This window comes from Pipra filicauda, unplaced genomic scaffold (genome assembly GCF_003945595.2).
Source record: "Pipra filicauda isolate LSUMZ 115617 unplaced genomic scaffold, ASM394559v2 scaffold668_size373222_pilon, whole genome shotgun sequence".
Classification (NCBI taxonomy): Eukaryota; Metazoa; Chordata; class Aves; order Passeriformes; family Pipridae; genus Pipra; species Pipra filicauda.
In genome coordinates this window covers 141,190-167,620 of record NW_024104829.1, presented here as the reverse complement: position 1 = coordinate 167,620, position 26,431 = coordinate 141,190, and the positions used below count along the sequence as shown (strand labels likewise).

At 40.7% G+C, this 26,431-nt stretch overlaps 1 protein-coding gene across 2 annotated transcripts in view; it reads left to right on the top strand.

Annotated features, from left to right (window-relative positions):
* The window catches only part of DSCAM (DS cell adhesion molecule), a 183,049-nt gene that overhangs the window by 133,146 nt on the left and 23,472 nt on the right, over window positions 1–26,431 (top strand). For both annotated transcript variants that reach the window (XM_039388586.1, XM_039388588.1), the window contains 7 exons: window positions 1,645–1,743; window positions 2,301–2,489; window positions 4,742–5,032; window positions 9,753–9,929; window positions 14,705–14,735; window positions 20,744–20,859; window positions 23,245–23,394. In XM_039388586.1, the coding sequence (XP_039244520.1) occupies window positions 1,645–1,743; window positions 2,301–2,489; window positions 4,742–5,032; window positions 9,753–9,929; window positions 14,705–14,735; window positions 20,744–20,859; window positions 23,245–23,394 (1,053 nt within the window). The remainder of the gene's footprint in view (window positions 1–1,644; window positions 1,744–2,300; window positions 2,490–4,741; window positions 5,033–9,752; window positions 9,930–14,704; window positions 14,736–20,743; window positions 20,860–23,244; window positions 23,395–26,431) is intronic.

Sequence of the window (26,431 nt, the reverse complement as noted above, 5' to 3'; positions counted from 1 at the left end):
AGTATAAACTGTCTCTTTGGTTTTCTTCAGCACTGTTGGGGCCTGTGAGGGCAGCAAAATGAACTACTCTCTGAACTAGTCCACAGCTGCAAACCAGCAGCCTCTGATTTATATCAGCATTCAAATTATTTTGCAGTCTACTGACTTGAGCGTGAGCTCCCTGGCTTTCCATCCCAGTTCTTCATCCTTCTCCTTGATGGACACTGTCCATGCCTCATTTCTTGTTCTTAAGGCAGCAAAGCTCCATTTTGTCTGTGTTTCTGAGGAGCTTGGAGGTCTCTAGTCACACGTGTTCAGAAGACACCTGAGTGATGTGTTAGCAAATGTTGACCCTCCAGGGCTCCAATAAATTTTCTCCCAGCTCTTTAAAGTTTCACCTGCCATTCTTTTCAAACATCATCCTCCATGGCCTCACTGCTTTTGTGCCATGGTTCTGGTTACTTCATCTCTACAACTGGGCCAGCTAAATGATTCAGGCAGAAGTCTAAGATGACCCCCCCAGACCATAACTAGTGTATGATCATATTGGCACATGACAGAGTTGTCAAGGTGAAAAGAAAGCTGGTTGCTTTGCCACTCCCTGTCCCTGAGCTCTGGAAACCCAGCCACTCTACACTGGTGCAGTTTGGGATTACAGTTTGGGATTACTTAACCCGAGCATAAACTGTCAGTTTATAGTCCCATTTCCAGTCTCAATTCCCTGTCCTATTTACCAGTTCCAGTTTTTCTTATCCTGGGCAACTTTGTGGGATGTGGCATGGCTCTTTCTCTGCCCTTTCATGCTGGAGTTTCATAGAATCATGGAATGGTTTAGGTTGCAAGTTACCTTAAAGATCACCCAATTCCAGCCCCTCTGCCATGGGCAGGGACACCTTCCCCTAGACCAGGTTACTCAATCTCTCATCCAACCTGTGTGGAAGTGAGTTTTCTCTGAAGGAAGATGGGAGATGAGACTTCTGTCTTATGCCTGAGTTCAGTCAGGAGCTGGTCCTGAGAACCACACATAAGAACGTGGTTCTTATATCCCACAGATTAAACACAGGTATAATGTTTATAGAAAGCAGCAGAACTGAAGTGTTTCCAGCCTTTGCTGATAAAACTGTGTCTTCTTTATACCAATAACCTCAGTGCTGTGGAAGAGGTTATGGGTCTGCCTCCAATCACAGATCTAACTATGCTGCCTACTTGAGTGGCAGAAACTCATTATACACCCTTCTCTTTTTATTTTTTGCCATAATGGCCTGCAAATACAGGTACAAGTGGGGCATCATTTGCAACTTCACATCTGTTTCCTGCCACTAAAATTTCAGCTTCCTCCTAAAACAGATATGAAAAATAATGAAAATGAATGGCTGGGTAGCTCATATGCTATTTAAGTCTGACAGGACAGACACGAAAAAAAATCAGAGAAGAGCAAAGGTTAGGAATTGAAAGACAAAATTGTGTAGAAAATTAAATGTAAAAAATGAGAGCTTGTCTGCTCTTGTTTAAACCAAGGGTGTCAGCTAAACAGACACTTTGACATAAATCATTTGCTTTTTTTGCAACTCAAAACAGTTATTTGATAAATGACTGTGAGAAGTGATTAAGATCACGTCTAATCATTTGATTGCATTTTCTATTTTTAACTATTTTCCCATCTAGTTCCACCAGACCAGCCAAGACTCACTGTATCCAAAACTACATCTTCCTCTATCACTCTTTCCTGGATACCTGGAGACAACGGTGGCAGTTCTATCCGAGGTAATATAATTCAGGTTAATTGCTACTTCTTACTAAATTCTCGTATGTTGATAGGATTAGTATATAATTATGAATGGCTAAAAAAACCAGAAAAACAAAGCAATCTGTATTGCTGTCAACCCTTAATGTGCTCTATCACCGTGATAACAGCTTTCAGTAAATTGCAGTTTGTCTTTGTGGTGGTTTATTCACACATTTAATCACTTTCTTTCAGCTGTTATGACAGTTACTCTATCTGATTTTCCAGGCATGTAATCTCCAACCACTCATTTCCGAGGGTCCAGGTTCATCATCTGGTTGTTGCTGATTGAAGGGTGCTTAGAAATATCTATCCCTTTCTTTTCCCTTTGAAACGATCACAAAAGTGGTATTTAAGCTGTTATAAGGATGGGGAAAAATGCATTGCCTATCTTTTAGTCAGGGGGGAGCTTTATGTCTTCCTGCAAATGGGACTTTCCCAGTTTTATTAGGTCTTTAAAATGACTCGTGGGATTGATTACCTGAAGAATCTGTGGTTCGTGTCCAGCTCATCGCCGCCATCTGTGCTTTTCTTCCAGGTTATATTTTGCAGTACTCTGAAGATAACAGTGAGCAGTGGGGCAGTTTTCCCATTAGCCCCAGTGAGAGATCCTACAGGCTGGAAACACTGAAATGTGGCACTTGGTACAAGTTCACTCTGACTGCCCAGAACGGGGTGGGGCCAGGACGCATCAGTGAGATCATCGAGGCCAAGACACTTGGAAAAGGTACGTGGATTTCCATCCCCTAAAGCTCTGGCATCCTGCTGCAGGTCTTGGTTTGATGAGAAGACAGGCTTGGATATTTAATATTTCTGGCTTTGGAAGCATTTCCAGTTGTGTCCATGCTGTGAGAGAAGAGGCTGTCCCTGCAGGGCTTTAAGCTCGTCCTGGCTGATGTTCTATCCTTATTTCTCCAGTAATTTTTTTCTAAGATGGGTTGGGTGATATTTGGTCAGAGGGTGTCTCCCCTGATGGGATATAGCAATTCCAACTGCTTTATTGCCACGAAGAAATTGTTTCTTCTCTTCTTATAAAAGTTCAGGGGGTTATTTGGATGTTGAAAGAAGACAGGGAATAAATTTATGTATAGAGGAAACGGGGCCAATGTTTTACTTCTCCTCCAAGCTGGTATTGCAGGAGCCATGCAAATAGCATCCTTTGAGCAGGATCAGTGTCAAAAATAAAGGAAAAGTTTACATCAAGTTCTGCAAGGCAAAACAACCAAAATCTGTGAAATTCTTATTTAGCTCGGCACTGGGTCTCTTGGTCCTGGTTGCTGAGGGAAGTTCCACACTGGAAATATGTGTCAGAACTACGAGCAAATTTGGCTACAGACCCACTTAAAGGGGCACTTTAACACAAGATAGTGCAGTAGTTTTGCATAATGCTCTGAAGGTCACCTCCTCTTGCATCTCTTTGCCAGTTGTAAGAAACACTCTCTCTTGGTAGCAGTTTCACAGTAAAAATAGTTTATTTTGGTAGGAATGTCAGCCCTTCTCCATGCTCTCCATCACACCAGTGCTGTTGCAGAGTGGGTGTGAGTGGCAGGACTTGCTGAAGCTCAGAGGAGACTGAAGCTCAGCTGCAAATGTCCTGAGATTGTCGTGCTCAGGGAGAATCATCTGCTGACCTTAAAGCAAAGGGACACTTGGAGAAGTAGAATTTGAGGGGTTTTTATTTTCATTAGATGTGTCTTTTTGCATGAGATGTAAAATTTAAACATGCTTCAGATAACATCTGAATCATAGAATTGTTTAGATTGGAAAAGATCTTTAAGATTATTGGTTCATGAGAAAGCAGATCTCCCAACCTTTTGAGTTTCTCTGGGATTTTATATAAATGCCTGAAAACTACCTGTGTAACAGTTATGGACTGAACAGGTACTCCTTCATATTAAAGCTCCAGAAGCATCTCTATCCTAAGCTGTTAACAGGGACAATTTGAAGTAGTTCATAACACATGGCAGGAATTACAAGTTTCATTTAGATTCCTATAGAGTTCAGAAAAGATTATGTTTTCGTACAAGAATGCCAAAAATACCCCTATTTGGAAAAGTTATGCTTCATTATAGAAAATAAAATAGCACATTACAGATAATTTTCACTACATTAGGTGTAACTTCCAATAGTAAAGATACTTGGTTTGCTGAACAGTTTGCAATAATACTTTTAAATACTCTGCAACAGTATTTAATTTAAATTACATTTGTTGATGACCTCCTTTGTCCATCTACTGTTGCTATTTCAATTCTTAGGTGCCATTTTGACTGTCATTACTCCTGTCTTATGTAGAACTGTCAAAAAAACTTTAATCATAAACCATCATTTGAGCCCAAAGTGTGACAAGGAAATAAAAATGTCATTCCCTTTCTGAATGGAAACATTTTAACTCAGAAATGCAAAATTCAAAATATATATTATTTTTTCATATATGTCATGTGCAATGTTAGCATATAATTATTTTTAATCGCTGTTCTTTTCTTGCAAGTTCTTAAAATTTGTCATTTTTGGCAAATGAAAGTTTCTGTACTTGCAAAAAAGCCTTGTTCAAAAGCCACTTCAAAAGAAGACTGGAGCATCAGTGGACAATCTTCAAGTGCATTTGTCTTTTGTAGTATTTTTGGAGGAAGTTTTGAACTCTTTCTTTTTTTTCATAGCAGTGAGCAGGGGCATTTATTGCTATGAAGTGTCTGCACTAGATTTACAAACCATACCAGACCATGCAAACCAGCAAGTCAGGTCCATCTGGAGATGTATGGATATTTTTTTCACTTGTAGATTTGGAAATCTGAGTTTGTGAGTCTGGCACATAAGTGTGAAAAAAACATTTAAGAAGGAGGAGTGGGAAAAGTTAAATATATAGCTACTGAGTTCAAGATAAAGTTAAAAGCATCCTAGAAGTTATTCTCTTAACTTTATAATTTAAGAACCCTTTATCTGTAATTAAGCATTTCACTTGAATTATACCATTGCTTCCAGAGCCACAGTTTTCCAAGGAGCAAGAGCTCTTTGCCAGTATCAACACCACACGAGTGAAGCTGAACCTGATAGGCTGGAATGACGGGGGCTGCCCCATCACCTCCTTCACCCTGGAATACCGGCCCTTTGGGACAACGGTCTGGACAACGGCTCAGAGGACATCCCTGTCCAAGTCCTACATCCTGTATGACCTCCAGGAGGCAACCTGGTATGAGCTGCAGATGAGAGTGTGCAACAGTGCTGGCTGTGCAGAGAAACAAGCCAAATTTGCAACACTCAATTACGATGGCAGTAAGTATTTGATTTTATTTATGTCTCACAAACCGTTTTACTCAAGTTTCATAAGTTCCACCTTCCTATTTTTTTAATTTTTTTTTTTCTCATCTTCCATTTTTTCCCCTTGTAAACCCCATTTTAAATCTGCTAGCCGTGCTGTCAGAGAGGTTAAGGTCTCAAGGATGTAAAATGTCTCCTGATTTCACGGCAACGGGCTGCCAGGCAGAGAAGAGGAATTGTTTATTTGTCGTCACTGCGGAAAAGCTCCGGCACCGAAGTCAATCAACCATAAGACACGTAATCATAGGACACTAAGTGTCATTAGTTCCAGTGGTTACAGAGGCACTTGGTGGTAATTCATGCATCTCTTCCATGAAATTTTTGTCTCCCACACGATTGGTTCCTGCAGCCATTCAGGGGGTGTGTGGCCTCCTCGATATTCCGTGCGACAGTGTCCTTGTGACACTGCCCAAAACCCATTATGTGACACAACGGAGCTTGTCTTCCAGGAAAGCCTCTGGAAAGCATCTTCCAAGGGCAAAGCAATGGCAGTGCTTTACAGACAGGGGAGAGTGAAGCTAATGGCCATGACAGATGGCTCGGTCATGCCCGGCAGCAGGGCACAGGGGAGGCAGGCGTTGTTGCATCCTGCCCTTCTGCCAGGGGTTACTGCCCACCCTTCAAAAACCAGGACAAGAGGGCAAGAGCAAACATGCCAGCTTGTCAGTCACCCCAGCTCATCTCCTGGCAGGCTTGTGGAAAGGGAGGGTGGCACATGTGTGCTCCCGGTGGCTCTGCGGTGGGAGATGCCTGTACTCCTGGCAGGAAGGCAGCACAGATGGCTCCAGATGGCATTCCCTTGAATTGCTCCAGCGTGGATTGCCAGAGCTTTTCTGGAGACATCCAGTGTAAAAATCTTGCTGTATTGCCAGGGATATTGTGCTGTGTTGTGCAACCACTTGGCGACATCTGTACTGTTAAATTAACCAACAGAACCAGTGAGCAGGTTCAAGCAAGAGCTGATGGTTGTCCAGTGACAGCACCAAGCTGGTAATTGTTCATAACTCTGTGTCGGTAACACATCTCCCTGGCACAGATTTGTCCCATCACTCCTCATGTACAGCTCAGGGCAGAGCATGGGCCATTCCCAGTCAGAAATGTGGGATGTGACTCAGGCAGGTTTTAAACCTCAGCATCTTAAGCCATTACATCTTACATCATTCCATCTATATGATTGGGACACGCAAGCCATACCTTAAAATGAGATTATATGAAAATGCAGGTCCAGAGCCTTAGTTCCCACTTATAGCACTGAAATCAGATGTATTCTTGCAGTGATCTGATTTCAAATGTTGTCAGGCTCTGCTTTTTGATTGAATGATGATACTTACCTTGGTTTCACACACTGTGACCACACACCCTTTGATTTTTTGATGTTACTGTATGGCATCTTTAAAAGAGAGAAAATGAAACAGTGAATACTATTTGTAGCATTAAATTTCCTGGGCCACTGCTTCTGGTCAGCTGGAAAATTTCTCATTTATGATGTTGCTGGTTTTGTTTGTCAGACATGCTTTGCCAGGACTATATTGTGCCTTAGAGAGGCAGTGTGATCTCAAATACTGACCCCAAGGTTAAGAGGGGCAAAAACGGATGGAAAAGCAAATTTCAGTTTTCAGATTTTCTAAATTTGTTACCTTTGATGCAGAATGGAAATGATAAACTGGTTGTTATTATTATTATCATCACTATTGAAAATTAAGATAGTCTATTCCCACATAAGAGATTTCATATAAATATTTCAGTCCTTCTAAACCAAAAGTTGTCCCTACAGTTCCCTGTTCATTTTTTCCTTGGTAAACTGCATAGGCTTAAGGAGCTTCAGAGCTGAGAAATTGTGTATTATTATAAATCAACATTTCCTATCAATACTTCATGCAGGGATTTTTTGCTTTCATGGAGAGGGAGTTTTTTGTTTGCAGAAAACATGTCAGTGGAAACTTCTCGGCCAGCTCCACTTTTGAGTGTTACCCCCACCGCTACCTTTGATTCATCCTGTGATGTGAGATTAGCCCCTTCCAGCTTCCAGGGGTCCCAGCTGCCCTTGGGATAAAGCAGATACAAGGATAGTACTTTGGAGATTAGATAATATGGTGTATGGAAGTCCTAGGATACCGAAAGATGAGGACAAACTCAGGAGCTTTAGCAGCCTTAGCATAAAGCCTTTGTAAACTCTACAGAAATCCTTGAGTTACGTGGTGTTTGGGTCACGTTGGGCTGCAGGAGCTGATTGCTGCCTGTGGCAGAGCTCCTGAGAAGTATCCTGGCTGAGCATCCTTCACCTGAAATCTCTCCGTGGGAAATCAGGTCAAAGGGTTAATGACGACTTTGTGCTCCCTCCGTTCGCGGGTATTTCGCCTCACGGATTTCCTGACCTCCCTGCCCCTTGTTTTTTGGAACACTTGCACTCCTGAAGGAGATAATTTTAGCACCGTAGTGTGTAGCCCTGCAAAGGAGCTTCCCTCAGCTGCTCAGTAGCCCTGACAGTAAATCAGATCAGCTCCATGGCTGCTCTAACTATGCTAATTGATTCCAGCCCACCAAGGGACTTCCCACCGTGAAGAGCAGTGAGGACAGGGGAAAACACTTAGATTAGTAGTCCTGAATTCACGAGGTGCAGTGGGAGATGCTGGAAGGGCTGTAACAAAGGGGAAAATGGGGTCAGAAACATTCCAATTACAACTTCCAGGAAGCACCAATCAGGTGAGTTGACTTGGAAAATAAAACAAAGCCTCTCAGTTTGTCTGGGACTTAGTTCTGAGGACTTTTGCTATTCCACTCCCAGCCAGCACCCAGGATGCCAATAAATGTTGCTATCCATGAAGAGCAGGATTAGTTTTTGCTAATTCCTAATACAATTGCTGAAAAGCCACAAATGGATAATGGGAAGGTTATATAAACCTGCAGCATGATTTTTAATTAAGCTTTAACTGCCTGGATATAAATGTTATGAGGTTTACATTTTACTTGGAAGAGGTATGGATAATGATAATCACATACCTAAACACTTAAGGTTTAGCTGAAATTAAGGCCACTCATAATTTGATTTTCATCGAAGTATTAAAGAAAGCAAGACGTAATTTTAGGCAATCTTGAACCCAACAGTCTTTAGCCAGAGATCTGTGTGACTGTAATTCAGAGAAAACTTTGGCCTCTTAGTATTCATGAGGGTTTAGGAGAATTTGGAGACAGTTATTAGTATTACCTTCAGGAGCTTGAAGTTTCATCTAATAATTTTATTTGCCTTGAGAGTAGTGCAAAAACTGAATCTCAGTTGAAAAAATGCTGCTGTGTGTTTATACCAAGAAATGGAAAATTGGAAAAAAAAAAAAAAGAAAATTATGGGGAAGAACTGCAAAGGAACAATAGAAAAATATTCAAAATGCAATTGTAAGAAAACAAATTTTCCATAGTACTTGATAAAGGTTTGGGTGGTTGTAGCTTTTCTTTTAATCTTCATCTCTTTAGGGAGCTGCTCTACACTTTATATGCAACTCAGATAGATCTGAAAAAAACCCCATGACTTTGGATTCTGCATTTTCGCTGTGGTTCTGGCACTCACATTGTACTGCATCATATCCCAGTTTTTTATTCTGATGCTGTATGGGACATAATGAGATATATCAGTTAATGCAGCAATTAAAATGTAAAAAAGGATGTCCCTGTTTTTCTCTGTCACCCTCCTCTCCTTTCAGCAAGTAAGGAGCCACTTTTATGTCTCAGTAGCCGGTTAAAATTTAATAGCTTCCATCCAAAGTCATCACAGTTCACAATACTTGCGTGTTCCTACCCATTCCAAACAAATATGCATTTTATAGCTCATTTGTGGTTGCATTCAGCAGTTTAATAGTAATCAGGAAATGAGGGAGAAGTCTTCCATGACTAAACAGCCTTCCCCAGAAAGCCCTGCATTCTTCTCACGTCCTTCAGAGGTAAAGAAAAAGAGAATTGAAAAGTTCAAGTATTATATATCACCAGGAAGCCAGGTATATTCAAAATGCAAATATGTCCCAGAATGAAAAAGTGAGCTGCCTGCCAGTAGTTGGTAGATTCATTTCCCTGGTTTCCCTCTCAAAATTTGATTGTTTCTCTCCAGCATTACCCTCCTGTTTTACTGATGAGTTTAATGTCAGACAGTCTTTAGCAGATTAGTATCAGCTTGGCCATCTGAATTTCAGATCCCTGCCACTGCTGCACCCCTAGACTTGATGTAAGAATGTTTCTCTGCAAAGGATCGGTCTGATGTGTGTGGCACAAAATGAGCTTTGTCAAATACCAAGAAAAGCCCAGCAGAAATGCTACAGCAGTGCTATTTTCCCAAAGTAAGGAGTAATATATAGGTAGGAATTCTGACACCTCTTACAGCTCTGTAATGATTTAGTAGGACTCAAAATTAATGCTAGTATTTGACTGCTTAACGGGCATGGTTGTGCTTAATCAATTAATGCAATTCTTCTTGATTTCTGATAAATTCTGAGTCTCTGCAGTCAGTACCTGTTATCAGTGTGCCTGGGTATGTGTGCATGGCCATTAGACACACAAATCATCCACCCCAAACAGAAACATCCTTATTAATGTTCTGCAGACAGCTGGAGCACATGACCTGCCTTATTCCCTGCGAACTCAACCTTTTGTCTTCGTTAATAGGCCTCTAATATCATGACACTGTTTCCAGGTACAATCCCTCCACTCATTAAGTCAGTTGTGCAGAGTGAGGAAGGGCTGGCAACCAACGAAGGGCTAAAGATGCTGGTGACCATCTCCTGTATCTTGGTTGGGGTCTTGCTGCTCTTTGTGATGCTGCTGGTCGTGAGGAGGAGGAGGAGGGAGCAGAGGCTGAAGCGCCTGCGAGGTAAGAGGAGATCTGTGGTGCTCATTTCCACATACACACAGTCCCTGAACGTGAAAGTACAAGTGACCAAACTGTTCAATCCCCAGCTGGCACCATTTTCCTGCAATATCTAATAGACATGAGGTGACAAAGCGTGTTGTGTTTTCTACAGAGATTCCTTCTTTGTCGTTTGGTACTAAGCTTCTATAAGAATAATTAATGTTTTCATTGTTATTATGGGAAAAGAAAATAATTCTCATGTGTTGGTGTTTGTTTATTTTCCTTTTTTTTTTTTTTTTGCTGGTGTTTGCTTCCCTTGTGAATGGTTCTGATAACCTAAAACTGGGGTTGTTTTGAAGGATAAAATCAGATGTTCCAAAGATGAGGGAATTTCAGTTTCCCAGCAGATGCAAACCATGATTCCTGAATTTTAAAATGAAAGTAGCCACATATTAGTAGGCTAGAAAACACAACCAGATAGTCTCAGATTTGTTGCCATAGCTTTTTCCCCTTGATGTGTTATGACAGAACTATTGCAACACTTCACTGGCCTTTCACTGTTGCTGATCTGTCCTTTTCTCTAATCCTCATTCAAATTCAGTTGTTTGCCATGTGAATAAGTTTTAGATCTGTGAATTCATTCAGCTTTATCAATCTTCCAGTAAATATGCCTGGCTGAGCCACAGCCAAGTTTTTGACTCTTGCAGCCACTTGCAGGAGTGTAGATTTTGGCACAGAACAGCAGGTGTTGGGGAAAAAGCCTCTCAATTCCCACACTGAAAAAATAGTAAAGCAACTTATCCTCTACAAAAATAAGTCTAATTACTCCAAGAGCCACCAACTCATTTAGCTATTTTGTATTTTAACCAAAATACGATCATAGCTATTAACTCCTTCTCACCTTAACAAATACTCATCTCTCTTTTGGGTCTCATTTTGTCTTTTGTAACAATATTTTGTATGTTTTTGCCAAAAAAAAAAAAAAAAAAAAAAAGAAGAAGAGATACAGGGCTCTTAGGCATGGGCAAACTCATGGATTAAAGAGGACAACTGCCCTTATGGTTCACACACAGCTCTGCAAATCAGAGCATCTGGATGCTTCAGCTTGTATAATAACTTTTTCGTTTGAAACCTTAGAAGTCATTTACCTCTGTGAAGTTTGGGTGTTTTTTTTTTTTTAATTAAAAATATGTGGTGAAGAAACAGAAAGTGTTATCTTCTTAGAAATACTGTGGAATTCCATCCAGTAATGAGCAGGACATTTCAAGCCCCCTGGCTCCAGGAAATGATGGCTGTGCACATTATTTTTTCATGGTTAATTTACAAGTATTCATAGATTCTTGAGTTACAGTCCCTTAAGGAACCCTCATGATCACTGACCAGTACAGCTTTTGCATAACATAAGACTTCTCTGAACTATTTCCTCTCAGAATATAGGAATTTAGAAAAATATCTGAGCTTCACTTAAACATAGGCAGTGAAAAAGAATTCATCGGTACTTTTGATAAAAGTAATCAGTATTTAGCTAACATTTCTGTAAAAATTGCATTTCACTTATCTGAATTTGTCATGCTACAGCTCAACATCCCATTTGGTCCTGTTTTACTTCTGTAAAGGGACTGAAGTTTTTTTTGGATCATTTTCAGCCTCTGAGGATATTTTTTTCACGTGGTGGCGTCCAAGTAATTTCTTAATGTTTTCATTGGTAAATGAAACAGATGAATGTCCTTTAATTTTCCTCTGTAGCTTTCCCATCATTTATTAATGTCAAGGCTTTTATCTGGTCCCTTTGCAATCTTTAGGTAGGTTTTCTCAACTAACACAGTATTCCAGTGACACTCATATCAGCATCAGACAGAGAGGTAACAGCCTTTTTTCTTTCCCTTTATGGTCTCCTAAATGAAAAATGGCTCCTGTGTTAATTTTTGCATCATGCTACTTTTTATTAAAATACTTCGAGGTACTTTCTCACTTTGCTGTGAGAAATACAAATGTAAGATTTTACTGTTATTTAATCATATCACAGTGAGAGATTTTTCAATGTTATCAATTCTCAGTGAATTTTAGTCTCATTTTTAAAAATCTACTTTGTTGGACATGGCTGCTTGACCACAGATCTTTATTGATTGGCCTCAATTATTCCTTTAGTTCATTTCATTAAGCTTCGTTCAATTTTTTTCATCATTTTGCTCATTGCCAAGATCAGATTGATAGGACTTCAGTAATTCTAATTTATTTTTTGTTCATTCTTTTTGAAGGCTGATATCATGTTACACATTTTCTGTTCTTCTGGAAGTTACATCCTGTTCTAAAAGTATATAATAACAATGTAATAAGTACAATAAGTATTGTTGTTCCAGAGAACTCATTACTAAGTTCTCTACGACAGTGTGTGCAAGTCTTTCTGCTCTCCTAACTGAAAAAAAAAAAATGTTTTGCTTTAGTAGTTGTTGTGGTCAACTTTCATGAGAATTTTGAATTAGAAATCCTGCCATAATCACTACCATTTTTCCTAAATCATGACTCCGCTGCCAGCTTTCCTCTAGCCTACGTCAAAAAGAATAATTTCCACACTGGGACCTTCTGGAAGAACTTATGCAAGTTACAGATGTAATTCTGGCTTTTGTGGCTGCAGATGTGTTTTCTCTGAGCCTGCTGGACAAAGAGGAGTGGGAATTGCAGTTTGATTTGCAGGGTGTTCTGCATGCAAACATTTGTGTCTGTGCTTACAGACAGCGGGTTTGTGGTTCCAGTTTCTGTGGCAAACGCAGCCTAAGAACAGCAGTCTCTCCATTCTTAATCCTTTCACTCCTTGTTTAGCATGTGGGTACAGTTAAACATTTGCCTTCCTCCTCTGTCACACTGGAGTATTCTGTTTGTAAAAAAAGCGTAGTTTTTAGCAAAGCCCTGATTTTTTGCCCAGTTTGGTGGTTCCAGCAGTCAGGTCACAAAAAAGGTCAATTGGCTGCTGGAGTTCAAGCAGCCATTCAGTAAGTCAACATGTATTATAACACAGAAGCCTGATGGCTTAATGCTCTTTCTCCCTACTATTAACCCAGCTCTGCTACTCCTGTAATAGTTTCCCCTTTGTTTTTAAATCCAGTTCACCTTCACACAGGCAGAAAATATTGAGCGTGGCGTGATAGTTCAGAAGTGGCAGGATGCAATCTGAAGCTGTATCACTGTCCCTGATTTCCCAGGGGGCCAAACCAAATGTGTTGGGAATTTTAAAGGTGGCTGCCCCAGCAAATGGGCCTTCCCTCCACCTGGAACTTGCCCTGCTTTGTGCTGGAAAGGGATAGGAGGAGGTTAAAAATAAAGGAGTGGAGCAAACAGACCTCAAGGAAGCCCAGAAGTCCATCTTCTCCAGTAGTAGGTGAGGCACGAAGGCTAAGACAGAGAAGCTGGCACTGTGTCAGAGGAACAGAATGCAGAAAGTGGATGGAAGGGGTTTGGTTGAGATTTTCAATGAATAAAAAGAGCCCTTTGTCCATTGCTTTTGAAAATTAATGCAACTCAAGCTGGAGAGATGTGTTAAGATGGTGGATTGTTTCTGCCTGCATCCTCTGAATTTTAAAGGCAGATATTTAATAGAATCACTGGTAAGGAAAATGTTGTAGGTGTTGGAGATCCAAGAGGTGGTTGAGGAATAAAAAAGGTGAGATGGAAAACAAAGGCAAACTCAGTAAACGCCTTGGCAGGTGTCGTTAGATTTACAAGAAGTAGATAAAAGAAGTAATGTAAAGTTTCACATAAGAGGAGAGCTGTTTGAAGACAGAACTTGGAATTGTTTTCTTCTCAGATTTGCTTCACTTGGTTGCACAAAAGGCTGCTTTGTTGCTGTGTTATATGCTTAAGGACTCTGGAGTCAGCATTTTTAAGTGAGTTTGTTTAGCAGCTGATTGCAGGAGAACAAAGCAGAGTTGTCTATTTTTACTGAATAATACCACAGAAATAATTATATTACATTGATAAAGTTTTACAGAAACCTACGTGAAAAACCAAACTTCAGCTGTGTCTTTTGAACTCAGTATCGAAATAATTATATGCCCAAAGGATTTTCTGCTAATAATAGCAGCAGTGACAGCAACAGAAGAAATGTTTTTCCTTCAGCAGAGGCTCATTTTGCAGGGCTGATCCATGTGGGAATAACCACCTCCTGCTTTGTGTGTTGACAGTCCTCTGAAGACCCAGTAGTAGTTTTGAGTTATTGCTCATGGAAAAACATTCATATTTGAGAGCAACCAAACGAGTTTGTGCCAGGGAGGTTCAGGCTGGACGTCAGGAAGAATTTCTTCTGGAGGGATGGTCAGGCATTGGAAAGGGCTGCCCAGGGAGGTGGTGGAGTCCCCATCCTTGGAGGTGTCCAAGGAAGGCCTGGCTGTGGCACTCAGTGCTCTGGGCTGGGGGACAAGGTGGGGATGGGGCACAGGGTGGACTCGATGGTCTGAGAAGGCTTTTCCAACCTAAATGATTCTGGGATTGAACAGAGATCCCCATTACTTGTTAAACTGTTCCTACTTTTAATATGTTTATGTAATTTTTTTCCAGTTAAGCCAGTGGTAACTTGCACTTCTCTAAGCATCTTTTCTCCTACTGAGGAACTGATTGGGCTGTTTGGGGCTGAAATGCAATTTCAGCAAAATTAGGGACTTTTGGAGGCTATTTTATTCTTGCCACTGATCTGAGAAACAGCAGTGGTCTTACACATGGCTGATTCAAATCACTTCCTTCCTAATAATGCATCTATCAAATAGATTTTCATTTGTGATGACATTTCTTCTATTTTCTTCTAGATGCAAAGAGTCTGGCTGAAATGCTTATGAGGTAAGAATAGATTTTTTTTTTTTTTTTAAATTGAAAAATGTCTGTCAACTACAGCATCATATTTAAAAATGATTGTAGGGACAAATGGGGAAGTAAACTTTCTATTTCTAAACCCTTTTTAAAAATACACTCTATGACTGTCTGTTAAGAGTTAGGACACTTGATGGTTAGAAATGAGAGAAAGAAGACAATTTGTGGACAGTATCTGTGGGGGAATATAATGATAAAAAACCTGCTAACTCGTGCTTGTAGATTAAATTGTAGAAGCTATGTAGGTCCATTTCGACATTTTTCCTATTCCAAATAAACATTTTCATAATATGTATCAAAGTAATTGCTCTTCAGAGATCATCTGATTAAAGGCAATAAATTTCTGGATGTGAATATCTCTAAACTTTGCAGCAATGTTTATGTAATTCACTATTGTTAGCTGTTTATACCCAAAGGTGTAGAAGAGCAGGTAAATCTATTTATTACTTTTCAGTTCTGTTCCATCAGCTCAGCATTCATAAATCTAATTCAGTTGTTGAATTGCATCACAATGACTATCCTGGCACCACAATTCTTTCAAAGTTGGAAATTTCATATCTTCAGTGTTTATTGTTTTGTCTAGGGAAAATACTGAACTTTAGAACTGCTGCATATATTTGAAACTGGGATCACCAAGGGATGATTTTTAAGTTTAAACGAATTTTGGGTTGCTGGCAAATATATTTATATTCGAGCAACAAATTTGAGAGTGTCACAGATATTTTATCAGATGAACCACACTCGAACTTCCTCACCCGTGATAAACTTCACATCCCTTTTTAAGAATATACTTACATGGTGACAGATGGGTTTAGTGTAAATTCAGCTCTATGCCATCGGTCTGCAAGTGCATCTGAATAAGCCCACTGATGTTAACAAGACCAGTCATGCAGGGCAGGTCATACCCTCCCCCTCTGCCCGTCGGAAACCCCTGCAAGCAGCAGACTGTGGGTCTCAGCAGCTCCAGGAACATGTGCTCTGGTGGCTTTGGTGTCACAGCAAACAGCCCAGATTAGCATATGCAGCAAGTCTGTTCCCTTAAGAAACCCAGCACAGACTGGCTGAAGCTCCTGCATGAAGACATCCAGTCCAAGTGACCTCTGCTCAAAACAAACCTGGGGAACCTCTGCCTTAGCCCTGGTTGGCTTCACAAGCCTTGTGGCCACCTCTGCAAGGCTGTTTCAGAGCCTCACTCCTCTGATACTTCAAAAACTTCATCAAACTGCCAACATAAGTGACCAGGTTTGAGCCAGTTTTTCCTTTGGTGATGGTGACCTTTAAATTAAAGGACTTTTCCCTGCCTACCTGATGTACCCAGAGAGCAGCCAGGTCCCTTCTCAGCCTTTAGTTCAGAGCTGTTTTTCAGGGTAACTCATCTGCCACCATTTAATTTTGGTTTTCCTGGCACCAGCATTGAAATATGATCATCAAGCCAGTTTCTCTCATCTCGTTTATTAACAAATAATCTTGTTTTTTATTAAATAGTCATATTTTATATTTCTTTCCCAGAACTGTGAACAAAAGCAAATGACTATTGCATCAGAACTTCAGAGGAAGTAGGGGATATAGGACTACATTTGCAGACACATCAGAACTTGGAACTCTCATTTGTGATAAATCTGGGATATACCTTCAACCAGACCTGAGCTACCCACCACCATTAGATATTCCTGAAAATGCATCATATTAATAATCAAAGTATAATAAACCCTCTCCAAAGCAGCGGTCACGTATTATAAGGACCCATATTTTTTATAGCTTTTAGATTTCACCAAAATTTGCTCTGATAAAAATATCAAGAAAGGGGGTATGTGGGGAGAGGGCAGGAAAGATGATTCCCTGCTCGGTAGGAGGGTGTGAGGGCTGGAGAGAGCTCTGTGTATCTTTCCCTTTGAGGAGATTTTTGTGAGCGTGTGTAAAGCGGATTAAGAACGGAGCTTTAGTCTCTGCTTTGAAAGTCTCTGGCTTTGGCTGTGTAAGTCAAATGTCTGTGGAGCAGGATAAGCCTCAGAAGTCAGCAGTTTAAAGGGAGCTGCACAGCTTGCTGTTGATACCTTAAACTCACAAATAAAAACTCACAAATAAAAACTCACAAATAAACTGCTGCTGGACAATCACAGCTTTTTTTATGATTCTTTTGGGTGAAAGCACCAGTCCAGCCACGCTCTTTGCAACAGTTCACTGTGAATCAGTTTAGCAATTCACAGAGCTTTTAAATTTTGAGCACAAGGTGAAGGATCTTTTCTCCCCAAGTATTCCTCTGTCAGGCTGATTACTTACAAAGCTTTAGTTTTCCATATGTTTTTACGACAACCAGCTTGGGCAACCAGGAAACTGTGGGGTTGGCCTGACTGTCTGCCAAGGACCCAAAATGACTCTGAGTTTCCAGAGCATCATATTCAATCCCTTTACATAACTAGCTTGACATGTTTAACCTTCTGTGCACGCAGAAATTTTCAGTCACTCAAATAAATATTTTTGTAATAAAGATCCAGAAAGATAGCTTAAAAGGGGGTATTATGTTAACTATACACTCTTTCAAAATGCCTTGTTCAAAGTACTTCCTCTGGAAAAGGCCCTTTTATCCACAGACTGTACATAAAAGCTGTTCTTAATTAGATCCAAAGGCCCACGTGCCCAAGTACCTGTTTTAAATAGTGGCCAAAAGCAGACACTTTATTAGAGTAAAAAACTGCAGCACATGCTGAGAGAGCTGGGGTTGTTCAGCATGGAAAAGGCTTTGGAGAGATCTCATTGAGGCCTTCCAGCACCTTGAAGGGGCTTTTAAAAAGGAGGGAGAGGGACTTTTTATATGGGCAGATAGTGACAGGACAAGGGGCAATGGTTTTAGACTGACAGAGGGCAGGTTTAGATTGGATATTAGAAAGAAATTCTTAACTCAGAGGGTGGTGAGGCCCTGGCACAGATTGCCCAGAGAAGCTGGGGCTGCCTCATCCCTGGAAGTGTCCAAAGCCAGGTTGGATGAGGCTCTGACCAACCTGATCTAGTAGAAGGTGCAGGGGTGTTGGAACTGGATGATCTTTGAGGTCCTTTCCACCCCAAGCCATTTTATGATTCTATGACTCATTCCCCAGCAAGGCTCCCAACAATTTGGAGCTCAGATATTCTTTGAACCAGAGGGAGTTAATTATATTCTACAGAGATCCTTACAAGGTCTGACAGGTAAAGAATACTACATGCTTATATTTGGGAATTTTATAACTGTAAATATAGAAAAATAAGGGTGGATACATTTTCTCCCTTTAAAGAATTAATTATTGTACTCCTCATCCCCCAGACTGTTACAATAATTTGATGCCTGAATTTTCCTAGGTTACAAAATACTTGGGCACCAAACTTCAAAACTGAAAGCCTAAAGCTCTTTGCCTTGTTTCCAAGTCCTAGAGGCACTTCACTGCTGTTGGCACTTTAGGTTTTTATAACCTGAAAGTTGAGCCAGTGTGCTGTGCAGAAAATAATTCAAAATTCCTTGAGCCAGAGTGAGGCAGCCCCCTAATCAGCAGCAACCCTCTCGCTTCTGCCAACTGCCTGTGCTGTGTTTGGACACCTCATGTCACTGCACTGCTGTGTAAAGTGGAATTAATTAGACCAGCAGGGAGGAGGAGAGAGATCCCACAAACCAAGGCAGAGCTCTCAAGCACAGTAGGGAATATTCCTGACTTTAGAGAGCTCTGGATTCCAGTTCGGGCTTGAAAAACCTTCCATGTATTTTGCATAAAGCTATCCCTGGAGACAAGAGTGGGATGGGGAATTCTCTCCTGGCAGGTGAGCAATGTAACTGCAAACCTGGGGAACTGTCCTCCTGCTCCCTGTGGTCCAAACAATATTTCCTGTGCAGTTCAATACTTTCCAATAAGAGAAATACAGAGCATTCATCCTGCAGAAGAGATTCTAGATCTTACTGGGATTCTGGGATCTGCATTCCTTCAATAAGATGTCTGATTTGATCCCTGTATTTCCTGCATCCCTAGTGAGTGAAGAGGGGTGTAATAATGCATTTACTAGACTCAGTTTTGCATTGCACAGATTCTATATGTGTCTGATTGCATGTGTCCTGTAACTATTGGAATATTGAAATTTTACATTAAAAATTCAGTTTCCTAATTGATCATAACTTTGCTCTACAATCCTGGGACAAGCCCAAAGTAGTCCAGCTTTTCAAAGGCATGTCTTCAAGGATATCTGGCACACAGATAATATATTAGTCTCTGATTCTCTCAACATTTCAGCAACTTGAGTGGAAACCAATAGGACAGTGGCCTCTAATCCATGCAGAGACTTTGAGAACATCAGTGTGGAATTTATCTGCATTTGACAATACTAAATGACTTTGAAAAATTGTGAACTTAATAAGACACTGTAGCTACTGTTGTCCACTGATTATATACAGAGAAAATTCTGGAAGCCCCTGGGTAGCTCTTCTGATAATTTGCTTCCATGATGATTAAATGCAGCAGAAACGAGGCACCAGTTGTGGGCTGTTTGACTGTGTTTCAGCTGTCCATCTGCACATATGGAAACACTACCACCTAATCTCCCCAGGAAAAGACAAGAGACATTAAATTTGAGATGCACAGGTAGTGTTGATGCTGGGGACAGCAAGAGCAGGGAAAGCCAGGGGGTGTGACTCAGCCAGAGAGGTGAACCCGTGTGCATTTAGGTCCCACTCCTGGATGTGGAGCAGAATCACTGACCACATGACTAGAAAATTCCTCCTGGAAAGGACTCTAGAGAACCTCCAGACCTGAGATAATCAGGTCTTGCTCACATGGAGGCACAGCAGGAAATTAGCCCACATTTCCTGGAGATGTGGGCTCATCTCACACGCATTAATCTCCGACGTCAAGGCCCGTGCTGGGGAAGAGCAGAGCTTATCATCAAGCAGCTTAATAGTCCTGTGCTGATTCCATTAACAACAATAATTCATTGCCAAAGCAGAATTAAACTGAGTGATCTACAGCTATTTTACACCAGAAAATGAGCCTCCACTTGGCTTTAAAGCTCTTTGAAGTTGGAGCACTTGGATCACACACACGCTGGCTGATTTGTCAGAACTCCCCTCAGCCTCCCCGCGTAAAGTATTTTCAAATGTTTCATTTCATCCAAAGAGTAATTACATCTAAAAGGGCAGAAAGTTCCTGGGTTTTTAGTGCAATCTGAAGGTTTCTTGGTGCAAGCTGTGAGCAAGAAATGACTGCAGCGCTCAGTTTTACTATCCGTTTTCATTTTCTTTCAGTAGACAGCTCATTTAAGAAGTCATTTTCTGGCACACAAACTTTAAAATGAAATTGTTTCAATTTGCATGATGGCAGAATAATTGGTTTATGTTCATTTTTGGAGTATTGCATCAATCAATTAGATATAATCCATGAATATAAACGAGATTTATGATTTTAGTCTTGGAACATCAATGGGACTAAAACCTTTATTTATTTTATGCAATCTATTAATAGTATTCCTAGTTATTAATTTACTTTTTCATTTATCAGTTCAAGTGATATTTGGGACTTATCTAATGAAAAATAATGAAAATATTAAAAAAATAATTAGAAATTACTCAAGACATCATTTTCCTACCAACCTGTTTGATCAGCTGTGTGTTGCTTTACTGAGATTCATGAGAAAGGAAAGAAAAGGTCCATCTTCCAAAGTGTTTTCACTAATTTCATTATGTGACAACACTTGAAGAAAACTGTATGAAATTTTCAGGAGATTCCCACTGATAAAGAATAGAGCAAATCCCTGCACACTGTGCCTTCATCTAACAGCTTGTCATGTGCAATAAATTAATACTCTGCACTTGTTCTGAAGAGGGGAAAATGAGACCTATGAGTGTTTTTGATGATTAGGGTGACATTATTTTTGTTTGAGCTGGACAGACTTAAAATGAGGATGTTTGCAAACATGTTTTCATTGAGGCAGAGTGTTAAAAGTGTTCAATTCTCTTCTGTTTTCAGCAAGAACACCAGGACATCAGATACACTTAACAAACAGCAGCAAACACTGAGGATGCACATAGACATTCCCAGAGCACAACTTCTGATCGAGGAGAGGGACACCATGGAGACCATTGGTAAACTTGGGCTTATTTTCTCTTAATGTAATGGGCACTTTTAGGTGGAATTCCTTTACCTCACACCATTTCCTCACATCAAGAAAAAAAGAGCTGCAAAGTAATTTCCCACATTTGAAAACTGAACTGATTTTTTTTTTCCTCCTCTTTGAGTCACTTCCCACTTTAAGTAATCTCAGTACGGTATTTAAAATAATGCAGGACATTAGGAAAATGAAGCTGTTGGAAAGAGCCTCTTGAAGAAAATGTAATTGAAGACTGGCAGTTTTATGATTTTCATTTTGATTTCTCTTTTGGCTCTGAGTAGGCAGTTGGATCACTGGCACTACTTAAAATGAAAATGAACTTCTGAAACTACAATCTCAGTATTTAAAGATTTGCTACAGCCAACTTCTAAAACTTACATGTTGCATATTGTGTCCACCTGTTCACAGCAAATGATATTTCAACATTTTGATCAGTTTTCAGCTTTTGTATATCTATGCAAAATTCAAATCTAAACTGCTTGATACAACAGAAAACAAGATTTCTCGTGTGGCTGGCACATAGCTGAACTGTCATGAAAAATAGAATTGTTTGGTGTTGGTTGTTTGTTTTTTTTTTCCCAAATAATTTAAACACGAGATGTCTGGAAACACAGCAAAATAAAAATCCAACATTTTGTGACTGTAGGGGTGCACACTGTGGCAAGACACTCTTAGCTGATCTTGTTAGACTCCTAACTTTACTTTTTTTGGGTAAAAATCTGTGTAAAAGCAGCTTTTGATGGCTGAGAATTAACAGCATCCCAGGGATGGTGTGGCCAGAGAGGAAAGTCAGGAAGCTGAGAGTGGCATCTCTGCACCTCCTGCCCGTGCCCATCCCAGATTTGAAAAGGAGATGCTTCACCTGAAATACAGACTTTTAAAATCGTGATTGGAGCTTCCCAAAGCCTCCCCTTCACCCTGAAGAACAGCTTTAGCTTTTGAGTTACAGCTGCTGAGCAGTGGAGGGGGGGGTCATAGTGAAAATACTATTAGTGCCTTAACTGCAGCAATGTGATCATGGCCTGGTAACAGCCAGCTTTCCACACAGCACTTGGAATAAGCTGGGATTTTGGCAGTGTTTGACAGAGTTTGCTGCCAAGAGGCTTTATTCCCAACCTGAATAAGAGCTCATCTTTTGCCAGAGACGGAGTGATTTGATTTCATAATGCTCATTCTATTCATGGCCTTCTTTGGGTAAAAAATGCTGGTTATGTTATTGTGCAGAGCTGTTCGCCCTTGTGGTGTCTTGTCAGGTTAAAAAGAAAACCAAAACAAAAACCAGGAGTGCTTAGAAGAAGCAGATCAACCTCTGCTGACTGGTAAATGCCCAGAAACCCTGCTGACTGCCAGTTCCCTTGGAATACATTACAAATCCATATAGCATAGCACAGTGGGAAATCCTTGTGGCTTTTACTGCTGTTCTGAATGGATAAAAAGACTGTAAAGAATGCAGAAGAAAGTCTGATAGCACAGCAAATAGTTGTTCTGCAAGCAGTGAAAGATTTATTGCTGTTAAACCATCCATGATCAAGTGGACCAGATTCCTCTTTGGAGCAAAAAAAAAAAAAAAATATACAATGCAGAGATCACAAGTGAAACAAAAATAATAATAAATAATAATAAAAAAGTAAGTGCTGCATAGCACTGATTTCCTGCAGGGATCAAGGTCTGTGTAGAAATTTGGTGAATATATCCAACCCCACAGGGAAGAAACAGCAGCAAAACCATACAGCAGTAAAGGTTAGTGCTCCCCTTTTTTCTTCCTTCCCAAGGTCAGGCTTCCCACCTGTCTTTCCACCTGCAGGAAAAGCAGTCCTGGGTCATGGCCATCCCTCCTGCAATATCTGGATAAAAAGGGGACTGGTAGAGGGTTCATTAGCAGCATTACCTAATGACCACTTTTTGGGGAGACATGGGTGATTTCACATTAAAAATCGGGAATAAGTGAACAGTAAAAAGGAATAAATTGAATATGTAGTTGAAAAGCTCATCTGAGCTCTCCGGAAATGAAGGGGAAGAGGGCAGTGGTCAAAAGATGGGAATGAAGGAAATAGGGCTGAAAATAATTGCACACAAATCAGCTTTTTTGGGAGGATGTTTAACAGTCTGCCTCAGTTGCGTATCTCTAAGGTGAAATCACAACAAAAATCACACTTATTCTTTAGTTTTGTGTGAACTTTCAGTTTAAACCCAGAGGTTCCCAAGCTGTGGTGGCTTCAGAGCCACCCCCAGTCCTTCAGAGAAAAGGGAGCTGCCTCTGTCCGTGGTGGTGCCCAGCTGGAGATAAGTTTGGGGACTTACGAAGACAACCCCAAAATTCACTACTCACTCTCCAATGGGTTTTGTTTTTCACTTACAGATGACAGATCGACAGTTCTGCTCACTGATGCTGACTTTGGAGAGACATCCAAGCAGAAGTCCCTGACTGTCACCCACACAGTCCATTACCAGTCTGTGTCACAAGCCACAGGACCACTGGTGGATGTTTCTGATGCCCGGCCAGGAACAAGTAAGCACATGAGAAAATGGGTTTTTCTAGGGAGGAAAAAACCATAAAAAAATTAATGCTGTGCTCCTGCACTTGCATCCTCATCCTTCTGTCTGAGAGTAGAGAGATATCTATTTAGGTCAGCAGAGAACTATTCTTAAGCAATTGCACTTAGGGATTCAATAAGGTAAAAATTGCATGTGCATCTGAAATGTAGGTGTAATTTGAAATAATTCATACCTGGCTTTCATTAGACCAAAAGCATGCTGGATTTTAATTTCCTGAATTTATTGGGTAAATTAGCTTAATGGCTTTTAGTGTCTAATATAATTTTTTTTCCTCTGTGATCAATCTTTATTGTATTTCAAAATACATCTTTCCTCCCTGCCTCTCCATCGGGCAAGAAATACATTTCTTATTATTGCTTTTTCAAAAAAAAAAAGTTTTATTTCTGGTTTTAGTTATTTTGCTAAATTACTTTTCCCAGATATATTCATGCTGCATTATTCTTATAGTGATTAAAATCCTATCATAAGTTAATATACTGATGCAATCCATTCTTCCCCTTCATCTCATGAATATGTTCCATATCTATGTAAATGGGGAAAAAACCACTAGATTGAAGGATTACTTATGAGTTAGGACTTTTATATAAGTGGAGTTCACAGCAGTGTGCAGTTGCTATAATCACTTGGATTATTTCTATCCCCTGATCATTTTACAATCTGTTTATTTGGTGAGTTTGGTGAACATACATGCTGAAAGTTCAGTTGCTAGAAAGCAGATTGTTTGAAAAATCTTCATCTCATCCCCAGTTCCACCCCAGTCTTTATAAAAAAAAAATAGCTGCTCTAGTCCTGGCCTTGTTGCTTTTGTACCTCTATCAGCTTTAAGATGTGGTCAGTCATTTCTTGAGGACTAGATTAGTACCACAGTACTAATATTAGTAGCATATTTTTCCTCTATGGAGAGTCAATGTACAATTTTTGTTTTCCTCCTGGGACCACTCTTGTCTCACTCCTGTATTTCATGTTCATGCTGACTGGCCTGATCACTAAGAGCAAAAATACCATTTTAAACTTTTTATCATGCTGGCAGATCAAGATTGTCTGATTGAACATTGTTTTCCAACCCTGCCTTTTCTAACAAGGAAAGAGGCAAATCTCGTGCCTGTATCAAACCACAGCACTTTGTAGCCCCAGCAACTTCTTACCTAGTGCCTTTATTGTGTGAAACTGTGTCCTTCATTCCACTGCAGCCAGAGAGAGGATTCCTTCCAATTAAACATGGATTTAACTCATGTGTAGGAGTATGATCAGTGTCCAGCCCTGCTTTGGAAATAAAAAACCACCATCACCTTTATTATGCAGTAAAGATCTGTTTGCAGAAGGGCTGGATCAAAGAATTCCAGAGAGTTCTCTGGATAGAAGACACTAAGAAGACTTTGACAGAGGCTGGGCTGTGAGATTTTGTCCAGACTCACAGCTTTCTCTGTGAGAGGAGAGCAGTGCCCAGTTGGGTCTCAGAAGTTATGGATCCTCCCACCTGAGCACACTCACACTCACTGGGTGGCAAATATTCCCTTACAGCACTTTTTAAGTTGTTCTCTTGTTCTATTTTATTTATTTATAACACAGGTGCTCCGTGACCCTTTGCCTTGCTCACCTCAGCTCTCTGCAGTTCTGTCTCAGCGTGTGACAGCAGAGCTGGGGCACCAGATGGGAGCTGTTTTCCGTCACACTGCAGCTCTGGAACTTGCTGTGTGTGTGCTGCAGAGCCTTGCACAGGCACAGCACAGCTGAGGCAGAGCTGCTGCTCAGCACATGCTCAGCAGGACGAGGACTGACCTCCTGCGTGCTGGCAGGAGGCTCTCCCAGCTCCTTCAGACTGCTGACAAAATCCCACGGGATCAGAGAACAGTTGAGGTTTGAAGGGACATCTGGACACTGGTTGGTCCAGCCCCTCTGCTCGTCTAGGGCTGGTTGCCCAGGGCCATTCCTGGATGACTTTGGGATGTCTCCAAGGATGGAGAACCCACCACCTGTCAGGGCAACCTGTGCCGGGGCTCCCTCACCCTCACAGTGAAGTGGTTCCTGGTTTGCAGGGGGAAGCTCCCATGTTTTGCCTTGTGAAATGTCTCTGGTCCTCTCACTGGGCACCACTGGCAAGATCCTGGCTCTGTCCTCTTTGCACTTTCCCTTCAGGTATTTTATATACAACGATGAGATTCCCCCTGATCCTTCTCTTCTCCAGACTCTCCTTCTTTCCTTCATCTTTTCCCTCAGAGCAAGCACAAGGCTCACTTCTGGCCACTCCACAACCACGTGCCAGATTCCCACAGCTGGTAGAGACAGTAGTTTATAAAACCAACAGGCTGGGAATGTCATGCCAGGAGTATTTTTGGATGTTATCCACGTGAGGCAGCTCTGTGCTGCACTACCAGGAGGATCAATTATCAATGGCACCGGGCTCTAATTTTTCCACTGCTGTAGGGGAAGATGAGAAATAGGACAAGGATCAGACCATAGCTGGTATTTGTAAATAAATACCTTGTTTCTTTGAAGCAGCAGAATACAAATTCTCACTGGGAATGCTTAGGCAGAATCAGTGCTCAGAATCATTATCTGGGTATTGGCTTTTTGTTTTTAATTGCTTCTGCTAAAGTCTCTTACCTCAAAGACTGACGACTTCACCATTTGAATGTCAAAGAACATTTGAATAGCTTTGAATTTTTCATTTCTAATACCCTTTCTCTCTATTGTCAGCTATATCCTTTCAGAAGCTTGGAGGAGAAATCCTTCAGTGCTGATGTAGTCACTCACTGTTTGCCACATAATGATTTTTTCTCTTGCACTTGCTTTGTTAGACTCACTTTTACAGAAGAACAATTCATTAATAAAATTAAGGAGGTCAATTTTGGCACACAGTTTGCTTTTAGTCTCTTGGTCACCCTATTATCTCTAGGATAATAAAAAATAGAACATTGCTGACCTTAAATAAGTAGGAAATTATTTTTAAAGTTTAAGAAATTGTATTAATTTACTAATTGTTTTAAAGC